This window comes from Cydia fagiglandana, chromosome 24 (genome assembly GCF_963556715.1).
Source record: "Cydia fagiglandana chromosome 24, ilCydFagi1.1, whole genome shotgun sequence".
Lineage (NCBI taxonomy): Eukaryota > Metazoa > Arthropoda > Insecta > Lepidoptera > Tortricidae > Cydia > Cydia fagiglandana.
The window spans coordinates 114,767-141,325 of NC_085955.1; the positions used below are offsets into that span (position 1 = coordinate 114,767).

General features: G+C 39.9%; 2 protein-coding genes across 2 annotated transcripts; one reads left to right on the forward strand and one right to left on the reverse strand.

Moving 5' to 3' along the window:
* Nucleotides 1–1,036: 1,036 nt before the first annotated feature.
* Nucleotides 1,037–18,304, forward strand: LOC134676238 (cytochrome P450 4d2-like). The gene is made up of 10 exons (XM_063534560.1): nucleotides 1,037–1,193; nucleotides 1,500–1,589; nucleotides 9,780–9,893; nucleotides 14,698–14,883; nucleotides 15,533–15,729; nucleotides 15,890–15,938; nucleotides 16,768–16,957; nucleotides 17,043–17,194; nucleotides 17,600–17,779; nucleotides 18,064–18,304. Exons 1-10 carry the CDS (start codon nucleotides 1,037–1,039, stop codon nucleotides 18,258–18,260), a joined length of 1,512 nt encoding a protein of 503 aa, XP_063390630.1. The 3' UTR covers nucleotides 18,261–18,304.
* Nucleotides 18,305–21,566: 3,262 nt separating this feature from the next.
* LOC134676564 (zinc finger protein 664-like) lies at nucleotides 21,567–25,961 on the reverse strand. Its single transcript, XM_063534955.1, has 4 exons — nucleotides 25,868–25,961; nucleotides 24,948–25,085; nucleotides 23,915–24,058; nucleotides 21,567–22,642 (listed from the first exon to the last, which is right to left on the reverse strand). Exons 1-4 carry the CDS (start codon nucleotides 25,959–25,961, stop codon nucleotides 21,654–21,656), a joined length of 1,365 nt encoding a protein of 454 aa, XP_063391025.1. The 3' UTR covers nucleotides 21,567–21,653.
* Between the last annotated feature and the right edge of the window lie 598 nt (nucleotides 25,962–26,559).

A 26,559-nucleotide genomic window follows, 5' to 3' on the forward strand; every position in this document is an offset into this window, starting at 1 on the left:
TTGCAGTTGGATTCCGGTAATAACGAAATGAGACAATGTTGAGTTGAACATGTCTCGATTTGGATGTAGTATTTTTTATAGTTTTCGCACATATCAACACATCTTATGAAACTTTGTATTTTGGGAGAAATAGTGAAAATCCACAATTCGTGCACAGTGACGCCATCTTTTGGCTGATAATCGGCATCCCATCCCTAGACATCCACCTTAAGGCGTGACAAGCAACGTCAATCACAAATGATCTGATATGGCATGGCGATGGCGTCCATTGAAGATAATATTTATTCTGTATTGAAAATAGGACGTCTAAATAAGTACTTCATAATTTTTGAAAGTTGTTGAACAAAAGTGTCAATTATTTGCTCGTGTTACAGGCCACACCCGGTATATATATCTATCTAATAAGAGCCTTTCTGGACTAAGTATTACATTGTGTAGTGAATTTTCGTACTAAGTTGCGCAATCTTTAGTTAATTAGTGGATGACCCCTAGCTACTCTAGCGACCCGTCCTCATTATCATACGGATCATGGAATACATACATTAATTATACTCACGCACGCACGCACGCACATATTCATTAAATCTACGAAGGCTGTCAGTAATAAGCAAAACAATTGGAATTTGTAAAATAATTGATTGTTACTATGTAGATGTTTTCTATGAACCTCAGACAAATATTTGTATACAGAGCAAACTGAGGTGTTATGTAATTTGTAACACTGAGTAGCGTTAGTTTTACTCGTGGTAGTTCCGCCAAGGCGTCACAGAGCGCGCTGTCATCACAGTAGAAATATGACATCGAATGGTGTATTACCATTTGTCCCCGCTCCATGTGAGCTCCACCATACATGGGAATGATTTATATGAAGCGCCTATTCCCATCTATGCCCGGAGACAAATTAATGAATGTAGTCATTGATCACCATGCACTTTTGCGGCTGATGGTACATGGTACGATAGAAAATGCTCTATAAAATTGTATTATGAATGTATTTTGTCCGTAGATCGTCATCGCCCTGCGACAATAAGCCGCCATGTTTTGGCCGCTGCTCCTCCTAGCCGCGGCCATTGCGCTCGCGCAGTACGCGTGGCGGAGGCGGCCGCTTTACGAATTCGCCAGGAAGTACCCTCTCGGCATACCGACATATCCTCTCATCGGCCAGTCGTACATATTCGCGGGAACGGATGAAGGTAAGATGAAATCTATTTGATTTATTGTATCTATATAATGGAATCTTTACACTGAACAAAAGTTGCCGAATTCATTGAGTAATTAAAAAAATTAATGGACTCAGGAAACAAACCCTTTTTGACTATCGACTTCCATAAACGAAGTAATTTAAGAATGATCGTTCAGATTCCGTTTTAATGTTATTTATACGACATTATATTAATACTTTTACTTTAACCCGGTTAAATCAATTTGTAGGTTGTTAATTTTTAGGTTTAGATTATGTACATATTTAAATTATTTGGTGTTATTTCTTACTTTTTCAGACCGAATGAACGCATTTATAAAAATGGGCTACAAGGCCCTTCAAAACGGAGGTACCTCTTCGTTGTGGCTGGGGCCGAAGTTGTATGCAGGCAAGTTGTAAACAAACCTTAATACCAAAACACAATTATTGTACACGATACGACGACGGCGACGCGTCGTCGCGCGATGCGACGTCATTGGCAACGTTGCGACGTCGTGTCGGAAGCCGGTGTTGCTCGAAGCGTTGCGACGTCGTGTCGGAAGCCGGTGTTGCTCGAAGCGTTGCGACGTCGTGTCGGAAGCCGGTGTTGCTCGAAGCGTTGCGACGTCGTGTCGTGGCACGATACCGATCAAAAAGTTTAATAATATTGGGCGAAAAATAGTAGTGTCAGTTTATATAGACCACGAGCTCTGTAAAATTATTAGATTAGATAATTTATATCTTGTTAATAATTGCATGATATTTTACAAATGTCACAATGTACCTAAGCTTAATAAAGTGAAATCCAACAGCGCTTGGCAATAAACGTGCAGGAAAAGATCTAGAATTTTCCATGAGAATTTTGCATATTTTTTAAATTCTCTTTGACGCATTGCTAGCTCAGCCATACATTTTAATGTAAGGTTAAAGGTGGACCGCAGTTCTCGGTGAATAATACCCATAATATTTATAATGAAGGTGTTAAGGTTTATGCGAGGTCCCAGATAATTATCTCTCATTCCGAGGTCGACCCCTTTTTAGGGTGCGGTACCCAAAGGATAAAAACGGGACCCTATTACTAAGACTCCACTGTCCATCTGGCCGTCTGTCCGTCCGTCTGTCTATCAACAGGCTGGATCTGATGAACCGCCAGTGGCGTGCAGTGGAGATAAGACTTAAATCGGGCTCTAGAAGAGTCATTCTTGAAGGAATGTAACGCAAACTATAAAAATCGGCAACTTTTTTTTTGGTCATTTTGTATGGACTGCCTACCCTAGTGCCTACCTTTTTTTGTATGCACTGCACGCCACTGTGAACCGCGATAGCTAGACAGTTGTTCACATATGATGTATTTTTCTGTTGCCGCTATAACAACAAATACAAAAAACAGTATAATATAAATATTTAAGTGAGAAAGATACAACAAACGTGATTTTTTGCCGTTATTTGCGTACCTAAATGGCGCGAGCCCTTTCCCATATAACCATTCCAGTCGCAGAATCATCAAAGTGGTAACTAAATGTCAGATGTGTCGTAACAGAGTCCACACAATGTGTCTAGAATTGTTTCGAAACAAAGTGTCGTCGCCGTGTCTACACTTTTCCGTAACAAGGTGTCGACACATTTGTGTGCACTTTGCGTGCGGTTTGCGACTAAATCTGACAGCAAATTTGTGACAGCAAATGTCAATATAAAATACCTCTTGAAAACCAAGGTTTGTCAAACTACTATTAGTGTCTCGTGTGCTCGTAATTCTAGTAAGTCATCATGGGCGATGCGAATGATAAAAATCGACCAAAACCATATAAACACCCAACACCCGTCAACCTTTTACAGAAAAGTTTTTAAAGAAATGCAATACGCTACTAGGTCAGGCAACGAATGCTCAATAAAGTTGTAGAGGGAAATGCTCAGAACACAATTTTTGGCTCCTTAACTTGGTTTGGACAAGTTAGGAGGTGAACATATCAAAAGTCCTCGGCCGTAGCCTTTGAGCGGGGGGGAGAGAGGGGGCTTTGAAGGTCCCATTTTCCGGTTTTTCGATTATATCTCGGAAACTATGCATCGTAGCGACATGGCCACTTATAGAAAATGAAAGTTAATTTAATTTGTTACAAGTTTATTTAGTCAATTTTTTCCATATATTGAATAGTTTTTGAGATATCCGCTCTTGAAACTTTATTTAGGGCTCTCAATTTTATCTTGATCTCTACATCAGTGAAGGTGCTAGGCCGTGTTCCACAAAATTTAAAAACAATTTTTTTAGGGTTCCGTACCTCAAAAGGAAAAAATTGAACCCTTATAGGATCACTCGTGCGTCTGTATGTCTGTCCGTCTGTCACAGCCTATTTTCTCGGAAACTACTGGACCAATTAAGTTGAAATTTGGTACATATATGTAAATTAGAGACCCAAAGACGGACATATAACGTAAACAAATTGATTTTACACCCAAAAAATGACCATTGCCCCCCCCCCCCTTTATCTCCGAAACTACTAGGTCATAAATTTTGAAAAAAATACACAAAATAGTCCTTTACCTATCACGATTATTAAGATGACAGGAAAACCTATTAGAAATGTGCAGCCAAGCGCGAGGCGGACTTAATGTACGGAACCCTTAATACGCGAGTCCGGCTCGCACTTGGCCGGTATTTTTTAAACTCCTCTTGACGCTTAACCGCTGAACCGATTTCGTTGAAATTTGGTATAGAAATAGTTTGCGTCCCGGAACAGGACATAGGATAGATCTTATGACCAAAATCATCTTTTGAAGGTGTGAAAAGTGGCGTGAAAATTTGTACGGACAATCAATAACCGCTGAACCGATTTATATGAAATTTGGGATGGTCTACAATTCTACATCTTTGATTTAGTTGAAAATGATAAAAAACATGACTTCAAACCTAAACTTAAACAGTAAGTATTAACTTCAAGAATTCAATTCTGAATTCCGCCCTGCACCACATTTCACACCTTTAAAGGATGATTTTTGACATAACTTATCATGTCCTGTCTCGGGACTCAAAATATATGTGTACCTTTAAATTAAAACTGTTCAGCAGTTTAAGCGTGAAGAGGAGTTTAAAAGAAAGTATTTTAATAAGTTTATATGTTTTTACTTCGGAATGGTGTCAATGTGATACCATAACTAAATTTGGTACTGTGAATTTATACGAAAACGATACCAAACATGGCCTCGTAGCTTTACTGATGTAGAAGTCAAGATAAAATTGAGAGCCCTAAATTCTTATTACTTGGCCTAACTTGTGTAGAAGGAAAAGGAAAAATAAAAGTCTTCGGCAGGAATATAAGACACAAATATAATTTTTAGAGTTACTATTTCAACCATCAAACATAAACATACCTTGATTATATTATTCTAGTGAGATACGCATATATAAACAAAAACATTAAAAAAATTACAAGGTCGAAATGTCACGGAGCTTGTGTGAGTTATATGTGAAAAATAAAAACTTTTATGACAAGAAAATCTGGACACAATTTAAGAATCATCCAATTGCGTCGAGGAATCATCAGTATTTTTGCTTGTTTCATTACCTCCTTGCTTCTTTTTTTGTCCTTTGTATTCTGTAGCAATTGGTTAGATCTGAAAATAAAGATAACTTGCGTCGTCACGGATGTCGATTTATAGGTTTTAGGGAGTGCAGAATTCGAAAATGATGACCATTTTATAATCCAAGATGGCGGCTACGCATGTTGTCATAAAAGTCGTCATGAATATTGTATTATAGGTTTTAGGACGTGACAGGTCCAACAATAGGGTATATTACTGCAATGTTCTGCCGCCAGAGTGCAGCACTACCGACTCAGTAAATTCATAGACTAACTTATACATACTGTGCCTTAAACTGTTTTTTGACAAGTTTTCAAAGACAATAAAATATGACATTGATGCATCAAGGCGGTTTGTTAACAAGTGCCTACCGGTAAACGCGAAAATCGAAATTTAGTTATGCGCCTCTTTATCGCTCGAATATGCGAGAGTGATAGAGAGGCAGAAACCGAACCCTCGATTGTCGTGTTTCACGATAGGCGATATGTGAGTGACATAGTGACGCATGTTTGTTTACTGTATGTGTACTACTAGTGCCACCTACGCAGAGCTTTGCCTAATATTCCCTATTGTCTACATCACTGTAATTGAAGTCACAGGCCTCCATGGGCTACGGTAAACGCTTACCATCAGACGGGCGGTGTGGTTGTTTGCCACCAACATGTTAATTAAAAAAAAACTCCACCATATCGCCAGTTAATAAGTACTTATTTTGCGAAGCTAATGACATTTGTCACAAGAAATACGACAATTGTCACGAAATTCCGACACAGAACTCAAGAATTACCGAAAGTTCTTTGAAATCTTGTGACAATTTCCATCATTATCATCATAAACATCGCAAAAGAAATACATGTTTTTGCCGATATAATAAAGTTTTTAAAAATAATACAATGATGGTGACAAACAGGAATACGGCCCGCCCGATGGTAAGCGATAACCGTAGCCCATGGATGCCTGTGACGTCAGCAACAATGAGACTTGTCGAAATGTCGCACCTGTCACGTTACGTCACATTGTCACGCCAGGGAGTACATCTGAAAATTGTGTGTTCCCATTTGTCCCCATACCGATAAGGTGGGAAAAAATGGGAAATATTTACATGCAAATCCTATTCCATCTGTTCCCTACGGAGATAAATGGGAATACATCCGAAAATTGTGTGTTCCCATTTGTCCCCACCCCGATAAGGTGGAAAAAATGGGAAATATTTACATGCAAATCCTATTCCATCTGTTCCCTGCGAGGATAAATGGGATTACATCCGAAAATTGTGTGTTCCCATTTGTCCCCACCCCGATAAGGTGGGAAAAAATGGGAAATATTTACATGCAAATACTATTCCATCTGTTCCCTGCGGGGATAAATGGGATTACATCTGAAAATTGTGTGTTCCCATTTGTCCCCACCCCGAAAAGGTGGGAAAATTGGGAAATATTTACATGCAAATCCTATTCCATCTGTTCCCAACGGGGATAAATGGGAATACATCCGAAAATTGTGTGTTCCCATTTGTCCCCACCCCGATAAGGTGGAAAAAATGGGAAATATTTACATGCAAATCCTATTCCATCTGTTCCCTACGGAGATAAATGGGAATACATCCGAAAATTGTGTGTTCCCATTTGTCCCCACCCTGATAAGGTGGAAAAAATGGGAAATATTTACATGCAAATCCTATTCCATCTGTTCCCTGCGATGATAAATGGGATTACATCCGAAAATTGTGTGTTCCCATTTGTCCCCACCCCGATAAGGTGGGAAAAAATGGGAAATATTTACATGCAAATACTATTCCATCTGTTCCCTGCGGGGATAAATGGGATTACATCTGAAAATTGTGTGTTCCCATTTGTCCCCACCCCGAAAAGGTGGGAAAATTGGGAAATATTTACATGCAAATCCTATTCCATCTGTTCCCAACGGGGATAAATGGGAATACATCCGAAAATTGTGTGTTCCCATTTGTCCCCACCCCGATAAGGTGGAAAAAATGGGAAATATTTACATGCAAATCCTATTCCATCTGTTCCCTACGGAGATAAATGGGAATACATCCGAAAATTGTGTGTTCCCATTTGTCCCCACCCTGATAAGGTGGAAAAAATGGGAAATATTTACATGCAAATCCTATTCCATCTGTTCCCTGCGATGATAAATGGGATTACATCCGAAAATTGTGTGTTCCCATTTGTCCCCACCCCGATAAGGTGGGAAAAAATGGGAAATATTTACATGCAAATACTATTCCATCTGTTCCCTGCGGGGATAAATGGGATTACATCTGAAAATTGTGTGTTCCCATTTGTCCCCACCCCGAAAAGGTGGGAAAATTGGGAAATATTTACCTGCAAAGCCTATTCCATCTGTTCCCTGCGGGGATAAATGGGATTACATCTGAAAATTGTGTGTTCCCATTTGTCCCCACCCCGAAAAGGTGGGAAAATTGGGAAATATTTACATGCAAAGCCTATTCCATCTGTTCCCTACGGGGATAAATGGGAATACATCCGAAAATTGTGTGTTCCCATTTGTCCCCACCCCGATAAGGTGGAAAAAATGGTAAATATTTACATGCAAATCCTATTCCATCTGTTCCCTACGGAGATAAATGGGAATACATCCGAAAATTGTGTGTTCCCATTTGTCCCCACCCTGATAAGGTGGAAAAAATGGGAAATATTTACATGCAAATCCTATTCCATCTGTTCCCTGCGAGGATAAATGGGATTACGTCCGAAAATTGTGTGTTCCCATTTGTCCCCACCCCGATAAGGTGGGAAAAAATGGGAAATATTTACATGCAAATACTATTCCATTTGTTCCCTGTGTGGATAAATGGGATTACATCTGAAAATTGTATGTTCCCATTTGTCCCCACCCCGAAAAGGTGGGAAAATTGGGAAATATTTACATGCAAATCCTATTCCATCTGTTCCCTACGGGGATAAATGGGAATACATCTGAAAATTGTGTGTTCCCATTTGTCCCCACCCCGATAAGGTGGAATAAATGGGAAATATTTACATGCAAATCTTATTCCATCTGTTTCCTGCGAGGATAAATGATAAATGGGATTACATCCGAAAATTGTGTGTTCCCATTTGTCCCCAGCCCGATAAGGGGGGGAAAATGGGAAATATTTACTTTCAAATCCTATTCCATCTGTTCCCTGCGGGAATAAATGGGAATACATCCAAAAATTGTGTGTTCCCATTTGTCCCCGCCCCGAAAAGGTGGGAAATATTTACATGCAAATCCTATTCCATTTACGTACAAAAATGTCCCCCTGTCAACTTTCAATCGAGATTTAATCGATAATTTATTCGATTAATATTCAGATTAATGCAATTTCAATCTATGTTAGGTCGACTAAATTAATCGCGATTAAAATATGAGGATTAACTTTTTTTTATTCCACGGCATGGCTCTTACACTTTGAGAATATCTGAAAACGAATGAACACAAGGAGCCATTTTGCAAATCCAGTAACTTTGTTATTACTTTTGACAGCGCGTGTCATGTGTCAACACAGAGTCGACACAAAGTCGAAACATTTGCGACTACTTTGTGACTGCAATATTTCTCAGCCTTAAACCATATTTATACATCATAATTAACAAGTTTCGTAGTATATAAGGCGTTATTTCTGTTATTTAAGTATAGTATACGCATCGAAGTACTAAAAATGCATCAAATAATATAGTTATGAACACAGGCACTGAGAAGTAAACAATTTCATTTCCGGCTAAACTAAAACAATGTGGTGGCGCGTTGATTATATTACACTTAGTTTATCAAATCACTCGAGCAGTTTAATTCCCCATAATAATTTAAGTCCTATTGTAATATAAATGCAAACAATATATAATTACGTCTTGTAATCCGTTTTAGAGATGGCGTATTAATGTCACTTATTTTTATTTAAGCATTTTTCCATCTGACAGTTTCCATTTGACAGGAACGAAATGAACGAATGAACGAATGATTTTGGCATAAAGTAGTCGCAAACCCGAAACAATGTGTGCACACGGCGACCACACTTTATGTCACTTTGTGTCATGTGTCGACCCTTCCCCATTTCTGGTAACTGTGTCGACACGGCGACGACTCTGCGACTGGAATTGTGACCGAAACAGACGGTGTCGACACAAGATGTGTCAACACCGCGTCGTAACGGCGACTAGAAATGGTTGTATGGGTTGTGCGCCAGGCCGACTCAAACTTGGCCAGTTTTTTTTTCGATCACTGAAGCATGAAGTAAAAATCGCATGCGAACACATTTTTAGCCACTAAACGTTTTCACATTGTCCGATCCGAAATCGGCTGTCGGATACGACTACGGCGAAGCAAAAAGTAAACAGTGCAGTCAGTGTATTAACCAGCAGCCATTTTTCTTGAAAGGTCATACGACATCCGATATCGGATCGGACAATCTGAAAAAGCTCATATCGGCTTACACTTAACAAAATTGCAAACTCGAGTCTTTCATTCAATTTATTTATTTTATTTATTTAATCGTATGGTAAAATATATTTGATTTTAAAAATAGAAACAAATATGAAACAAATATAATCAAATGTCCATATCACCATACCAAGACCATTCAGCCACTTTATGGCTTCGTCGCTCATGGTGATTAGTGTCTTCGGGAGGACCGGCGACATAGCGCGTTATAGGGCACTCTTGGATAATATGCTGGATGGTTTGGGCTTCCGCACCGCAGCCGCAGGCCGGGGAGTCCACCCACCCACAGCGGTGTTTGTAATAGGCGCATCGACCGTGGCCAGTACGGAGTCTGTTCAGTTTGCACCAGTCTCGTCAAGCGAGGTCCGAACCCATTATTCTGGAGCCCGGCGCAATTTCACAACCTAGTTTCCCTGCCATTAACAAGCCCCAAGATTTCGTCCACTCGTTCATTCAATTTATAGACTCGACATTATTTCACTTACCCCACTCGTTGCATTATGTCGGTACTGCATTACTGTAAGTACTATTGTATTGAATGTGAACTTGTCGGCAGTGATCAGCGAGCCCGAGCTGCTGGAGGTGGTCTCCAAGACGTGTCTGGAGAAGGACTCCATGACTATGAAGTTCCTGAGGCTGATTCTAGGGAACGGACTCATATTTGCTCCGGGTAAGTCAACCCTTACATATACCTCGTCGTCCGTGAGCGCTCTGAGCAGACGTGTCGCAAAATTTATTTAAAATTGAATAAATCGTAATCAATCTAAAATCAACTAAGTGTGACGAGCATAAGTTATAATTTACCTTATTTACAACGACGCTTATACGCTGTATCAACTGTGCGTAACTTCGCTAATCACCTCGAGAAAAAAGGACAGGTTGTTATTTTTTATCCCTCTCCCTCGCCGGTAGCTGCGTGTAAGTGCATCCGATATTATACCCTAACTACTCAAAAACGAAGAATGTCTGGAAGAAATTCGCCCGCTTTAACTACAAACAGCACGTCGAACCCCGAACTCTCGAAGTTGACGGATGACGAAGGCAAGTTAACTGCACTTAGAAAACGTAAGACGCCACCAGGTCCGGACTGTGAATGCCAAAAAGAACTATCATTAATACGGCAAGATATAAGAGACATGCTTAAGGAATTCACTAATAACCAAAACCAATTCTTTAGTTCGATGCGTGAAGACGTGTCTCAAATAAAATCAAAAATAGAAAATATAGAATTAGCAACGCAACAGCTTACTTCTGAAAATGAGTTGATACGTGCTGAGATATCACAACTCAAACAACACAATACTGCTACAGAAGAGAAAATGCAACACCTAGAGAGTGACATAAATCAATTAATTAACGGATCAACAAGTGCTTCTGCTGAACCTCAACCTTTAAATGAACACTTAATCCGCGAAATACGAGATCGAGCTGAACGTGAAAAGAACTTAATTATGTACGGTGTCACGGAATCTACTGATGAAGAGCAAGCAATGAGACGAGAATACGACAAAAATAAGGTTATCGAGATAATTCAAGCTGCAATCAATAACTTACCAGATCCTGTAGCTGTGATAAGACTAGGGAAACCGAGCACCGGAAAAAATAGACCAATCAAATTATGTTTCGCCTCTCCAGAAATTGCTAAACAAGTGTTAAGAAACAAGAGCCGAATTGACAAAGATGGAATAAAAATATTTTCCGACTTAACAGTCTCTCAACAGTCTTACTTAAAGAAATTACGTGAAGAGCTTCAGCGACGGCATGATAATGGTGAAACGAATCTCACAATAAAATATATTAAAGGTACCCCAACAATAATAGAAAAGAGTTCGCCGCCAAAAAACTAAAACATTTTGCTACAAACCACAAAGCCCATGTACAGACTGACACTGACGTCAAGTTTCAGTTATTAAGCTCATATGAAGACTTAAAATTAAATGCAAATTCCTTAAATTTCTTCTATACTAATATTCGCAGTATAGTTACACCTGGCAAGCTAGAAGAACTAAAGTGTATATTAAAATCGACTGGCAATAAAATTCACTTGATCGTTTTGACAGAAACATGGATTAAATCTGAACAAGAGGCACTATCTATACAAATACCAAACTACACTCATCATTTTAATTATCGCACAGATGCAAGAGGAGGTGGAGTATCCATATTTGTACGGAATGATTTAAAACATGACGTGAAAGAAGAAAAATATGCAAATGGGAATAACTACTTATGGATTCATTTAACTAAACCGGCTTTCGACATTGGCGTTACATATAAACCAGGTGATACAAACTTTAATAATTTTTTAGAGGACTTTGAACACCAGTTATTACAAAATCATCGAGCAATTGTTTTTGGAGACTTTAACATAAATCTGTTAACACCGTTGGATGCAAAGACTGAAAAATATACAACTATGTTGCATGAAGTCGGATATTATACCCTCAACCAAATTGACGATAAATATTCTACACGAACAACGACTACAACGAAAACTATCTTAGACCACATCCACACCAACATAATGAATATCAACTACAATTTATCTTTATTGGATTCCTCACTATCTGATCACGCACAAATGTTCCTAGAAATACAGAAACAGAAACCTAAAACAATCCAGCGCACACAGTATGAGACTCTTGATTATGAAAATTTGAATAAATCAGCAGAGACATGTGACTTCCAATCTTCTGCGCAGGATTATTTGAAGCTGAAGACGACGATAAAAAACATAATTGGTAATAATACAATAAAGAAGACAAAGATTTTAAATGCTCCTCGCAGAGACTGGATTAACAAAAATATAATCACTGACATAAACAAAAGGAATAGCTTATGGCAACTAGCGAAGAAAAATCCAAGAAATGAAGATTTACAGGAAAAACTTAGGCAGAAAAGGAACGAAGTAACTCAGCTTATAACAAAAACAAAGGACAAATACTACTACGAACTGTTTACCAAGTGCAAAAACAACCCTAAGAAAACCTGGAATTTAATAAACGAGTTGTCCCAAAATAAAATAAAATGTAACCGTGCCCCTCCAAAGATCTTGACACAAACCGGTCTAATTACTGATGGCCATGAGGTATGCGAATATTTTAATAATTTCTTTGCAAATATAGGATCACAATTGGCAAATCAAATACCAGCTCAATATCATAACAACAAAACTTATACACTTATCCACACTCAAGTCACAAATAAACTACAGATTTTTCCCCCATGTTCTGAAAATGAAATTTGTAAAATAATTGATGATTTGGATCCTAATTCTAGTGTTGGTATTGATTCTATAAGTACAAAAGCATTGAAATGTTTGAAAAACCATATTGTCAAAAGTCTTACCATCTGTATTAATAATCATCTATCAAATGGCACCTTTCCAGACGATCTTAAAGTTGCAAAGGTTAGTCCAATTTATAAATCTGGCGTCAAAAATGATCCTAGTAATTATCGACCGATTTCAGTTTTGCCAGTAATCTCAAAGGTATTTGAGAAAATCATTTATATTAGACTTAATAACTATTTAACTGAAATTAATTTCTTATTCGGGCGACAATATGGCTTTCGTAAACAATCTAGTACTCTTTCGGCCACAATTGATTTAGTAACTAAAATTAAATCCAACATCGACTCTAAAAACGTTGGCCTTGGAATATTTATAGATCTAAAAAAGGCATTTGACACGGTCAGCCACTCTATACTATTAAACAAACTAGAAGACATTGGAATTACTGGCAAAGCTCATGAACTGATTAAATCGTATCTAACAAATAGGCGTCAAATAGTCAAGATAGGAAGCTACCAAAGCACATCACAACTCTTGAATTACGGCGTTCCGCAAGGATCTATACTGGGGCCATTATTATACTTAATTTACGTTAATAATATCAGTGAACTCAAACTACACGGTGAAATTTCATTATACGCAGACGACACGTGCATTTTCTACTTTGGTCATTCGCTGGAAAACATTTTAGCACTCGCTCAAGAAGACCTTGATAATATACACAGATGGTTCCAGTGCAATTTACTTACAGTTAATATATCTAAAACTTCTTATATCATATTTAAATCCAAAAACAAGAAAATTAATAGCCATGTAGATTTAAGCATAAATAATACCAAACTAAAACATTCTTCTGAAGAAAAATATCTAGGATTGATTTTGGATAGTAATCTCACATGGAAACCTCACATCGCCAAAATTCGATCAAAGTTATCATCCCTCTTGGGATCACTTCGTGGTATTGTGAAATGTCTTCCGCGCCAAATTAGATACAATATTTATAATTCACTTGTCAAATCTCATCTAGATCATTTAATCGAAATATGGGGACACGCTGCGAAAACGACTCTAAAGGATCTTCAAGTCATACAAAATAAGATTGTCAAGGTACTTTTCCACTACGATTTTCTTACACCTACTAAAAAAGTATACGAAGAAACTAAGATCCTATCTCTTAACCAAATATATAATTTTAATACATGTATGTTAATAAGAAAAATAATTAAAAAACAGATACACAGTGAAACTGTTTTTTTCACTAACAGAGAAAAAGGACGGTGTAGGCTTCGCAACGCAGACCATCTAGTAGTACAGTTTCCCCGCACAAAAAATTTTGGCACCAAAAATATAAAATTTGAAGGGGCACGGATGTATAATAAGTTACCGAAACATATAAAAGAATCTCACACCATGAGCACTTTCAAAACTAACCTGAAAACTTATATTGTAAATAACATCCCTATAATCCAAACCTAAATGCGGCCCTGGCGAGTTACCGCTGACCATTACTTAGTGCAGTTGTACAGCGGTGCGCGTATGAATTTAACTTAAGTATGTATTTAAACTTACTTCTACCCACTTATACTGTAACTCAAAACAACTTTTGGTATTTAGTTATTGTTACTTACTATTACTTACCTACTTGTATATACTTACTAACTACTTAGTGTAATAAATTTAAAAATTGTAAATAGAATCAAATTGTCGCTCACGGGCGCAAACTAACAAATTAGCATAGAATATTATTAGTGCATGTATCTCATTAAGTGAAATGTAAATTTCTTTTGAGATGAATAAAAAATTCTTTAACCACATACCTACTAAATTATGTCGCACGAATTTTCAGATTTTTTCAAATTATTTATTTTTATCTCCATTTTGGATTTCACAGGCCTATTAATCCCGGTCTTTTGATAGACTTGCGTGGGGATATCCAACTACCTTTGGAAAGCTTTAATGTCATGTAGAACGCCTGCTGAGACCCGTTCGCAGGCGCAACAATTAGACACCCATGAAACGGTCTCAGTAGGCATTGGGACTATTGTAGTAAGTGAACAGTATACCGGTCTATGGATTGTAGTTTTATTTTATCATCTTAATACGATACGATATAGGCCTGGACGGGCCTTTACGATTTTAAAATTGGAATAGGCTGACACCAGTTTGAAATGTTGCTTCACAGTCAAGATCTGGCGCCCCCGCCGCAAGATAATGGCGCCGACGTTTAGCATGAAGAACCTGCACGAGTTCGTGACGGTGTTCGACAAGCAGAGCCGCTTTATGGTGTCGCAGCTGCGAGCGCACGACGGCGGCGGGGACTTCTCCTTCTGGGAGTACGTCACTTCCTACACGTTTGATGCTATCTGCGGTGAGTCAAGATATTTTTCAACAACGCCTAGTCTTACTAAGGGCCATAAGGGGAACCGGTTAGTCTGAAGTTACCATGGGAACAATTTTACACTGGATTAACGGTTTAACCGGTTAACCTCGGGTTAGTGGGATGGTGCAAGTGCTGCTAAAATGGCATATTGCGAAGAACACCTGGGAAACGGAAGCCCTTAAATGAGTAAACCTTTCACATGGCGGCGTAGCGAAGCAAGACGAAGTCTGGCTCGATGAATTAAAGCAGAAAAGACTTCGGGCTGCACAGAAACCATCAACAGATTCGCGTTTCACCTGCGATCTTTGTGGCAGGAAGTGCCGTGCGGCGATTGGACTGTGCAGCCACAGGAAAAGATGTGCCGCACCTCCGATCTCCAACGCCGCACAGACCTCTGCATGAAGGTTCCGCCGTCGCGGGGTGGCCTGGGGATTCAAGGCGTTAGCTAAAGACGCCGATTCGAATCTTTTTCTATAATATATCGTCAAGACAAAGTTTACCGCCACGTTAGGGCATTTTATAATCCGGATAAGAATTGTTGATGGAGTCGCCATTGCCGGATACGGCAAGGGAAGGAAGGCTAGAATAATATGACATCTATTTGAGTTTATAAATGATCTGCGTTGTAAAATTCCAGAGACAGTCCTGGGCATGGAGCTGAACGCGCAGAAGGAGCGGCACCACCTGTTCATCGAAGCCTTCGACGTGATCATCCAGATCCTCTCCAAGCGCATGCTGTCGCCCTGGCTCTACTGGGACTGGGTCTTCAGGCTCACCTCCAACTACAAGCCCTTCATCGAGCAGAGGACGAAAGGTTACGCCTTTTTTGACAAGGTACACTTTTAGAACAATACCTATTATAGTTAAGCTAAGCCAGCAGTACTGTTATGGCCCTATGCTCTAGTGTCTAGTATCATAATGTAATGTGTCATGATTGAAAATCTACCCCACTTTTAACAAGCTATTAGTAATGGCTAATTTGTGTTTGTTACAGATTATAAGTGATAGAAGAAGAGAATTGGCAGAACAAGGGACTGACTACGGTAAGCAATTGAGAATAGTTGAGTTCACAAAAATCTTTACAGTACTACATTCAAAATAGTAGATTGTGTCACAAGGGAACAAAATTACATATTTAGTGGGCGTACCTACATTGAATCCTGAACGAAGCGACGGATTCTAAATTCCCAAGGTTAGCGCCCCAGGTTGAAATAATTTTGCTACCATCTGAAACCTATGAGGAAATTATCAAACAGCTGCAACTTCAAACAGCTGCAGGATCTTTTTGATCTCGAGAGACGTTAACTCCTCCGGTCGCAATATGTATCCGCCCAGGATTAAGTCAAGAGTACGCATTAGGCAAGGGCACTCTGCGAGGATGTGCAAGGGCGTCTCCTCTGCCTTCATACAGAGTCTGCACCGCCCCATGTCACGTACGTTTCCCCATAGTGTAGTTTCCCCACGTTTCACCCTTACCAAGTTGCGCAGTTGGTTCCTAGACAGCGCTAAGGCATTCGAAGACGCCTTTTTGCTGAAGGGGTTGATAAGCGCTTTAGAATGGTTCAAACCTGCTGTTTCTCTCCAGAGTTTAATGGTTTTGTAGTGACAGTATTAGGTCTTTAGTGTGAGCCGCGTTAGGCTTTTGGGAATACCACAAAACGGCTCAGGACTGTAGTTCTTCCCCTTAGCCCCTGCTCGCGCGAGTTCGTCGGCCTTCTCGTTTCCTACGATACCCGCATGCCCCGGGACCCAACGTAGAACAACCTTGTTCCTAGCTCCAAGGTTGTTCAATAGTTGCCTGCAATAGTTTGCCCACCTTTGTCTACCTACAATTGCCTAATATATATATTTAATTCTTTGCGAACTTTTCAGATCCCAAGGACCGCAACAGAACGTTCCTGGACATGATGATATTGGCTCCCGGCGGCTACACGGACATCGAGCTGAGGGAAGAGATCATCTCCATCGTGTGTGCCGGCACGGACACCTCGGCCGTCGGCACCGCCTTCGTCGCGCTCATGCTGTCCAGGTATCCCCGGGTGCAGGACAAGGTCTACGAAGAGTAAGTATCTTTGTAATTTTTAACAAATGTTCACAAAACTAACTGTCATTTAATGTAATATAATATTATAATATATTGTCACTAGATTGCAGGAGGTGTTCGGCGGGTCAGACCGGCCGGTGACGTGGCAGGACCTCCCGCGGCTGAAGTACATGGAGGCCGTCATCAAGGAGACCCTTCGGCTGTACCCGCCCGCGCCCGTCGTCGTCAGGGACGTGCACGAGACGGTTGCTCTGCGTGCGTATTCAAACAATCAATCAAATGGGTTAAAAAATTAACGTAGTTAAAAAATTGTGTCAGTGGTGCCAATCTTTGAGATTGTTTTTTATTTAGATAACCAGGATCCACATATTGTAACTACATTGACTCAGGCTTCATTCGCACGAGAGATTAAAAAGTGTCGCGTTAGAAACTGACGTTAGAAGTTCTACGATAAATTCGGTTTAATGGCCAACAAAGTCGAAAATCCAATAACGCTCTATAAAAATTCGCCACTGCCATCGATCGTGTGAATAAATATACCTACACTTGTATCCATTTGTGTCATGCAACACTTTTTTTAACGCGCGTTGTAAAAGCGCTCATGCATGAGCCGAGGCGTTACATATAATAGCGGTTGAGTTTGTCCTTGTATGTTTCCAGCAAACGGCGCGACGCTACGCCCCGGGATGGCCCTGATCCTGCACTTCTGGGCCGCGCACCGCGACACCAAGTACTGGGGCGACGACGTGGAGCAGTTCCGGCCCGAGAGGTTCCTGGAAGGGCCGCTGAAGCACCCCGCGCAGTTCGTGGCCTTCAGCTACTCGCAGCGGAACTGCATCGGTACGTATCTATTGGCCTCCTGCACCGCAACACCATGTATTATTATTAGTAGTAGCGTCGTGGAGGAGTTTTGGCCCGAGAGGTTCCTGGAAGGACCCCTAAAGCACTCGCTGAGGACCTGCATTGATAACCAATGACCTCATATTGCTTGCACCTAAAACATGAAAGCTTGGCAAGATTCTGTTTGACCTTCAGTCGCGTATTAGTCAAATAAACGGTCTTGCCAACCAAAACACTTATATACCGGTCCTCTCCTTGACCTTAACTGCAACCGTTAATTTCAGGAGGCAACTACGCCATAATGTCAACGAAGACGAACCTTTCGAACCTGCTGCGCCGCTACGAAGTGCTGCCGCCGCTGAGCGTGCCGCCCGACCAGCTGCTGGCGCCCTTCAGGGTGAAGTTCGACGTCATGATGAAGCACTGCGACAACTTCGAGCTCAGGATACGGAGCAGACACAACGGACAACGGAAAAAGTGATCCACCAAAATAGTGCGCGCGAATGAGGGTCTAAGATGGATGTGCTTTTACCGGCATTTATAAAACGGGCGAGAGCGTTCGCGTGTTGCTAATTACAAAAATTTGCCTCGATCCAGTGAGCTCAGCTCCGGCCCCTCACACAGATAATCAATTATTTAAGATTCCTTATCTTAATATTGAAAAACTATGAAAAGGCTAAAGGCAGGCGATGAGACAAACAACAGGTAGTAAGGTCATTTTATTGGTTGTTTGGGCTTTCTTATTGGTTATCTGTATGAGGAGGCGAAGTTTCCTCCTCATACAGATGCATTTGGGATTCCTCATCTTAGTTTGTAAATACTCTAGATTGCATCCTCATTGGTTACCTGTATGGGGGTTTAACTTTAAGGAACGAGGCTAATTTTTTCGCCGTCAACGCTCCCGATGGTACGTAAGCAAGAGAGTGCATACTATTACGTAGATGATAAACCTGTGTTCGCGTCTTTCCTGTAGACATACCCAAAAGTTAAGGGCTATAAAAGTTAATTTTCTTATTTTACCCTTATCCAGATGAAGAGGTACCTTTTATTTGGATAAGTATGATAAAATCATTACCTACACGCCCAAAAGCTGTCACAGGAGAGAAAACTTGTGTGTTCGTCCGAACTGTACAGTTTTCTGATAATATTACGCAAAACTCTGCGTAGAGGGCGTCACTAGCGCAATCACAGGGCCTACCGCGAAACACGAAAATCGAAAGTTCGGTTTCTGCCTCTCTATCACTCTTGCCTATTCCATCAATAGAGAGATTTTCGCGTTTCGCTGTAACCATGTAAACAAACCACCTTGATGTGTCAATGTCATAGTCAAAATTTTATCAAAAACTGTTTAAAGTCAGACCAAGAATAGTCTGCAGCGGATTTGATAGCCCACGCAGTGAAAGTGTTATTTTAAACTATGACGAACTATGAAACGACTTCTATGAAATTATGACGTATTTTAAATGACACTTGCACTGCGTGAGCTATTAAATCCGCTGCAGATTTTTTTTGGTTCGACTCTAATTCCTAGTATGTATAAGTTACTCTATGGTTTACATGTGCACTAGTGCTGCACTCCGGCGGCAGAACATTGAAGTATAAATTTTAAGATTTAAGTGTATAATTGTATAAGGAATAATTCAATTCTAAAATAAGATTTATAATATTTATATCTTTATTCATAGGCTAGGGTTTTTATAATATGAATATAAAAATAAAATATAAAAACACTTACAAAACAATAAAAAATACATATAAGCACATTATAAAAAACCTAACCTAGGGTGCCGCCGGCAGCGGGGCAGGGCCCAAGCTGCCGGTGGTCAGGGCTGCAGAGTGAGGAACCGACGTACTATACGCGCCGTGTCCAAAATTACCGCCTTCTGCATTATTATATTATTATTTTCTTTATTTATTTTTCGACTTAAGTTAGGTTTGTTATAATATGAATATAAAAGTAAAATACAAAATTAAAAACACTTACAAAACAATAAAAATTAACATTATTAAAAATATTTTGACAGTTTGTTGTATATCAACCAAAGCTATGCCCGTCGTACGCCTGATTTTTTCGAATATTGAATTATTAGGTAGGTACTTATAAGAGTTAGGAGCATTTAATATGAAATCTGTTTTTCGCTCCTAATTTTTACAGAAATAAAAAAATCAAAATAAGTCAATCATAGGGGCATGGATAGCCATAGGGATTAACCATAGGGTTAATATACATCAAAATACGTTAAAACATTTTCTATAATGTCAATATCCAGAGAGGAAAATGGGAAATACGTTTGTATGGAGAATCGGCCGGAGTGCATCTTGTTAACTGCGGTGTGGACGCATCTTTAAGCGCCACTTGCATCATCTCACTAACCAGGGGTTAACCGGTTAAACCTGGAGTTACCATGGTTACCCTCACAATTTCACACTGGGTTGACGGTTAAGCCGTTTAACCCCGGGTTAGTGGGACGGTGCTAGTGGCCCTAAGTGTTTAATTATGTGGTAATATAAACCGAAGAGTCCAAAGAGGATTATCAGTTGTATTACTAAAGTTAATGTACTGACTGGCGATTGGTCGCCCTTGTACAGTTTCATCAAGGGTCACATACGGTCAGTTAACAATGTCGAAGATAGATAGAGTTTTAGACCGTAAAAAGTCTGCAGCGATTTTGCTAGGCCACGCAGTGCAAGTGTCATTTTAAACGTTAAACTTCTATGAAATTATGACGTATAAATAACACTTACACTGCGTGGGCTATCAAATCCGCTGCAGACTTTTATTGGTGCGACTATAGTAATTGTTTGTTCAATAAATAAAAATCTTTGTACATAAAACGCGACTTTTATTTTTGTCAAATTTACCCTCCCCCGTAAAAAACGAACAAGCCAAAATGTATAAAACAGCTAATTATATTTCGCGATTTCGGAGTGGGTATAAAAGTTGTTCAACATAATCCCAAAACCTCCCTGGCAACGGAAATGCACTTATTTTTAGCCATCCTGTATAAAACTTCTGTTAGTCTTCACGAACGACTGCATTCTAAAATTTTCAATTTTAATTTATTTCCATTTGAATTAGTCAAGTCACTTATAAAATCTCCAAAATCCACTGAACTATGATTACTACGTATAGAACCGGCACAGAGAACCAGTATTTTGCGCCATGAGTCGATATTGTTATGACGTCAAACCATAGAAGCGGAGCGTGAAGCTCGCGACCTAAACGCGTAAGCGACATAAATTTAACGGCACTTACGACGTTTCAGTCGCGTGGTACAAGTAGCGATTGCGACAATCTCATGGCTTCTCTATGGTAATAACACCTCAATGCTAAAATCTGACAAATCTGTAGTTATTCTTAAAAGTATTAACCTTTTCGACGCCGTGCCAAACACAAAAGCCGTCACTCGGACGCCACGTCACCGAAGTGTCAAAACTGAAATTGAGCTTTATGCATATGCACGTAGGTCTATGTCGCTCTGTGGCCTGTGACGCATTAATCTGTCTTCGGCGTTGGATCTGCGGGGCGGATATATCCGTCATTGGCATTGAAAAGGTTTAGGTTTTCCCCGAAGAACGAAACAGGGCATATGACGTACGAAACATCTTTGAAATGCAATTAAACATAAGTACAATTTATAGCAAATATATTGAGCTACTAAAGAGGGATAAAATTAAATAAAAAAATTTGCCTTTGTTTTATTTTTTATTTGAAAACTTCATTTTTATTTCGTAAAAGTTTGAATAAAATCTTTTAGCTCACTATCGTAAGCAGATAATTACAGGATTTACAGGCTATAGTGGCATCGACACGGCATTCAATTAAAACCTTCGTGATTTGTTAAAAGAACATTTTATTCACACTCCAACAGTTTTACCTCGTGTGAGTTCGTTTATGCCTTCTTAGACCGCTCAATTCCCTAAAGTCTTTATTACATAAATCACACACGTAAGGCTTTTCACCGGTATGGATTCGTAAATGATCCTTTAAACTACTCGTTTGCCTGAACTCCTTATGGCAAATCTCGCACGAATACGGCTTCTCCCCTGTGTGAACTAGTTTATGCCTGTGATAACTGCTCGAGCCCGTAAACTCTTTTTTACAGATTTCACATGAGTACGGCTTTTCACCAGTGTGTATTCGCCGATGCTTTTTTAAATCACTGGAATTAGTAAACTCTTTTTGACAGACTTCACAGCAGTACAGTTTTTCGCCTGTGTGAATTCGTTCATGTCGCTTCAAAGTATTCGGTCGTGTAAACTCCTTGTCGCATGTTCCGCACACGTAGGGTCTGTCACCCGTGTGTATACGGACATGTATTTGTAGATCTCCCTGTAGCACAAACTGCTTGCTACAAAAACCACAGGCGTATGGTTTTTCTTCCATGTGAACTCTTTTATGTTTAGTTAACATACTCGATAACCGGAACTCTCTTCTACATATTTCGCACGAATACGGCTTTTCACCAGTGTGAATACGCTCATGTTTTTTCAAACTACTCGTCTCCGCAAATTCTTTATTGCATATTTTACAGGAGTGTGGTTTGTCGCCCGTGTGTGTCCGCTCGTGTGTCTTTAAATTTCCCAATTGTGAAAATACTTTTTTACAGATCTTACACATGTAGGGTTTTTCCCCGGTGTGCGTCCGTTCGTGTGTCTTCAGGTCGCGCGGCGTCATGAAGCGTTTGTCGCACATATCGCAGGCGTAGGGTTTGTCGCCGCTGTGTATTCTCATGTGAGCCTTGATGTTGTAGGATTGCTTGAACTCCTTGCCGCAGATCTCGCACGAGTTGGGCCCGCGGCTCACATGACCGTGATTGGTCGGTTGCGAGTCGCGCGCTTGCTCTTGTGCTTGACCAGACTCTGGAACAAGCGTCACACATCAGCTTCCAGTACTGCTTTTAAACGCCATTTTTATTCAAGCCAGATCAAATCGTAAAAGTGAGTGCATAATAACTGAGAAGCCACACTGTACACTATACAGGGTGATACATAAGACGTGAGCAAGACGAATCCTGCACACTCAGTAACTGTTAAGTTAATTGATCGGTCACCAACATTTCGTATTTATGTGAAAGAACCACACTTCATCCTATTTTTTAATATTTGGTGAGAACAAACAATCTTTCTCTACAATCATGGTCACCCTACAACACTTAAGTAATAATCATAAAAACCCCTTTAACCGTAAGGGGCTGTCCATAAATTACGTCATCGATTTTTATCGATTTTTGACCCCCTAAAATCATGCTTTGAATGATCCCGTTTCCTCCTACGTTATACCATCATCCGAAGTCCAGACATAGGGTAATTCGCCAGTAACTGGCCACTGTTAGTAATTGGCCACCAAATGAATTCTATTAAACAGAGATCATTTTAGTATAGGGTTTCAATAACTGGTCAGCCTTCAATAACTAGCCGCCTTATACTAAAATCAATTCTGTTTATAGGTGAATAGAATTCATTTTTAGGGTTCCGTAGTCAAATGGCAAAAAACGGAACCCTTATTCGTCATGTCTGTCCGTCTGTCTGTCTGTCTGTCTATCTGTCCGTGTATGTCACAGCCACTTTTTTCTGAACTATAATGTATAAACTTGGTAAGTAGATGTATTCTGTGAACCACATTAAGATATTCACATAAATGTAGAAAAAAAACAAAAAATTTTCGGGGTTCCCCATACTTAGAACTGAAACTCTAATTTTATTTTTTCATCGAACCCCTACGTTTCTAATATCATATTTTTCTAAACTAAATAGTTTGCGCGAGACACACTTCCAAAGTGGTAAAATGTGAGCCCCCCCCCCCTTGTAACTTCTAAAATAAGAGAATGATAAAAATAAAAAAAATATATGATGTACATTAACATGAAAACTTCCACCGAAAATTGGTTTGAACGAGATCTAGTAAGTAGTTTTTTTAATACGTCATAAATCGTAAACCGCAATTTTATTATGTTACTTGCTGCTACGGAACCCTTCATGGGCGAGTCCGACTCGCACTTGGCCGCTTTTTTTAGTTTAGGGCGGCCAGTTACTAAAACCGGCCAGTTCCTGGCGAATGACCCTAATTTACTAATAATTTAATAATAAACTACGTATGTTCCTCTTACCCTACCTGACAAGTTTAATATTTACCTTGCGGTGTTTGTGTCCCTTCCTGCGCGGTCTCCTTCTCGCCCTCGCTGGCTGTCCGGCTCCCACCCTCCGCCTCCTCCCCCTGCCCCTCTCCCTCCCCCGCGGACTCCCGCTTCACACACTCCACTTCAATCTTGACTCGAACTGGAACAACAGGCAAGTACAGTCGCCATCAGATATATCGGAGCGGCCAAGGTGTTCAGATATTTGTGAGCACCTTGGCCGCTCCGATATATCTGATGGCGACTGTACCACTACCTACACTGAGGACAATTTCATTTTTGGTACAAGTTTTCATCGCTGATCATCCAGTAATTACGTCACACGAATTTCTAGGTTTTTTGACCCCTCCCCCCCTCCTTGTCACACTTGATCACATTTTGCAAATCCCTCCCCACCTGGTGTGACGTCACATTTTAGGCAATTTTGTTTTCAACGAAATCGGCAATACTAACTTGGCATTATTTTTTTAATAAAAAAATATTATTGGTAAAAGAAATATTAGTAATTTTATAACATAAAACCAATTAGGAACGAAAATTACCTACTTCCAAAACCTCATTATTTAAATGTACAGTGAATAAAAAAAATATAAATTACTTTTCGGTTACTGATGAATAGTGATGAAGTTAAAATGACGTCACAATGCTTGTGACTCCCCCCTCCCCCATGTCACAACATGTCACATTTTCTTGACCCCCCCCCCCCCTAAACGTGTGACGTAATTAATGGATGACCCCAGACAACTATTAATGCCTAGATAAAGTGCAATGGCAATCATATGCCTACATCAGTTATAAGGTGGTGCATCAATTATCTCTCTTCCACCCCACTTTTCACCCTCTTAAGGGATGGTTCCTGGGATAAAATCTATTACGAGTATATGTCCTTCCCCATGATTAAAACTATCTCTGTACCAAATTTTTACTAAATCGGTTCAGCAGTTTAAGCGTGAAGAGGTAACATACGGACAGACACACTTTCGCATTAAAATATGGATAGTATGGAAGTATGGATTGATTGGATTGCTTACCGTGTTCCTGAACCAGCTCATCCTGTGGCTGCACTCCACACTGGGCCTCGCCGGGCTCGCCTGTGGCGTCCTCTGATACGGGCTCCTGCTTTACTGACACGATTCCAGACTCCGGCTGTGGGGCGGCTGCAACATCGTCTGCAAATAATGTACATTTATAGTGATCAAGTGATCCATTTAAGTATTGCAACACCACCCAACTCTGGTCCAATACTACAATTGCTATACTATAGCTTAGAGTAATATAAGCATAGAGAAAAAAGTACAAGAGTGCTCACTCCATACATCAGTTTTGGACTGTACCAAAAATATTAGTATTTTCGTCAACATCTAGCATCGAGTAGCGAAATTATCAGTACTGCTACTTGACAATAGATGTAGCGGCGACCGAAAAGTCTAATGCTCAACAATTTTCAGCTAATATTTTAAACGGACTAACCGGAACTCTATTTTCAACTCCTTCTGCTTCTAATATTAGTTGTAAATTGTTGTTCAATACCATTTTCGTTGGTCGCCACTCGAGAGACATCTAGTATCGAGTAGCAGTACTGACAATTCCGCTACTCGATGCTAGATGTCGACTATGAAAATACTAATATTTTTGGTACCAAAACTGATGTATGGAGTGAGCACTCTTGTCTTACTATATTTCTCAATGATATAAGTAAAGACAGAGTGGTAGCTCTATACATCAAGTTTCTTACCAAAACGCGAGTTATTTCGGTGAACACTTTGGTGGCAGATGCTGGAGTCAAATACAGCTTATGTGGCTAGTATGATACTTTTTATGATTTAAAGTTACTTTTATTTATGTGATGCCATACCATCTCAATCATTATTTTACTCCTAATAGTCCTAATTCTGAATATTAATTATAAAAATGTAATGAATGTGTCTCATGACAATGTAATGCGACTCACCATGCGGGGCTGGGTTCTCTGCGCGTCCCGGGGAGCCCTCGGGCTCCGCCGCGGCTTCCCACAGAGGCTCCTCCTTCACCCACACCATCTCCATGCTGAGGATAGTCAGTTTCAGGCTACTGCATTATTGTGAAGATTGCCACGGATATGATACAATACATTAACAAAAGGTATATTCATAAATGAAACTAACGATAAACTGAATAAAAGCTGAGTAATCAGAGAACCAAGGACAATAACATAATAATTATTAATATTATAACGAGCTCAGGGACTTCCAGTAGTTCCAGTTCAAGCTATTGATTGACAGTTGAAAGTGACGTTTTCAGTGTGACCGGCTTAGCAATTTATAATAAAATCTAAAAATTGGTTATTAAATTTGTGTATTCTATAAAATAGCATATTATTATAGCACATGGGCGCTAGATTAGGCCAAGCGCGCACCACGACTTTTTGTCGCGCCATAATTTAGTCGCAGAAATGTAACGTATGTGTTTATATGGCAGTGCGCGCATAAGCTACAAAAAAATCGCAGCGATTTTAAAATTGTGATTTGTCACATTTTTCCGCGATTGCTCGCGACGCGATTGTCGCAAAGTGAATTGCAGCATGTGGAGTTGTATGGCCCCGCGCGCACTGCGATAATAAAATCGCACTCCGGCCGGACCTCAGTCGGCATTTCGCTCTCCAAG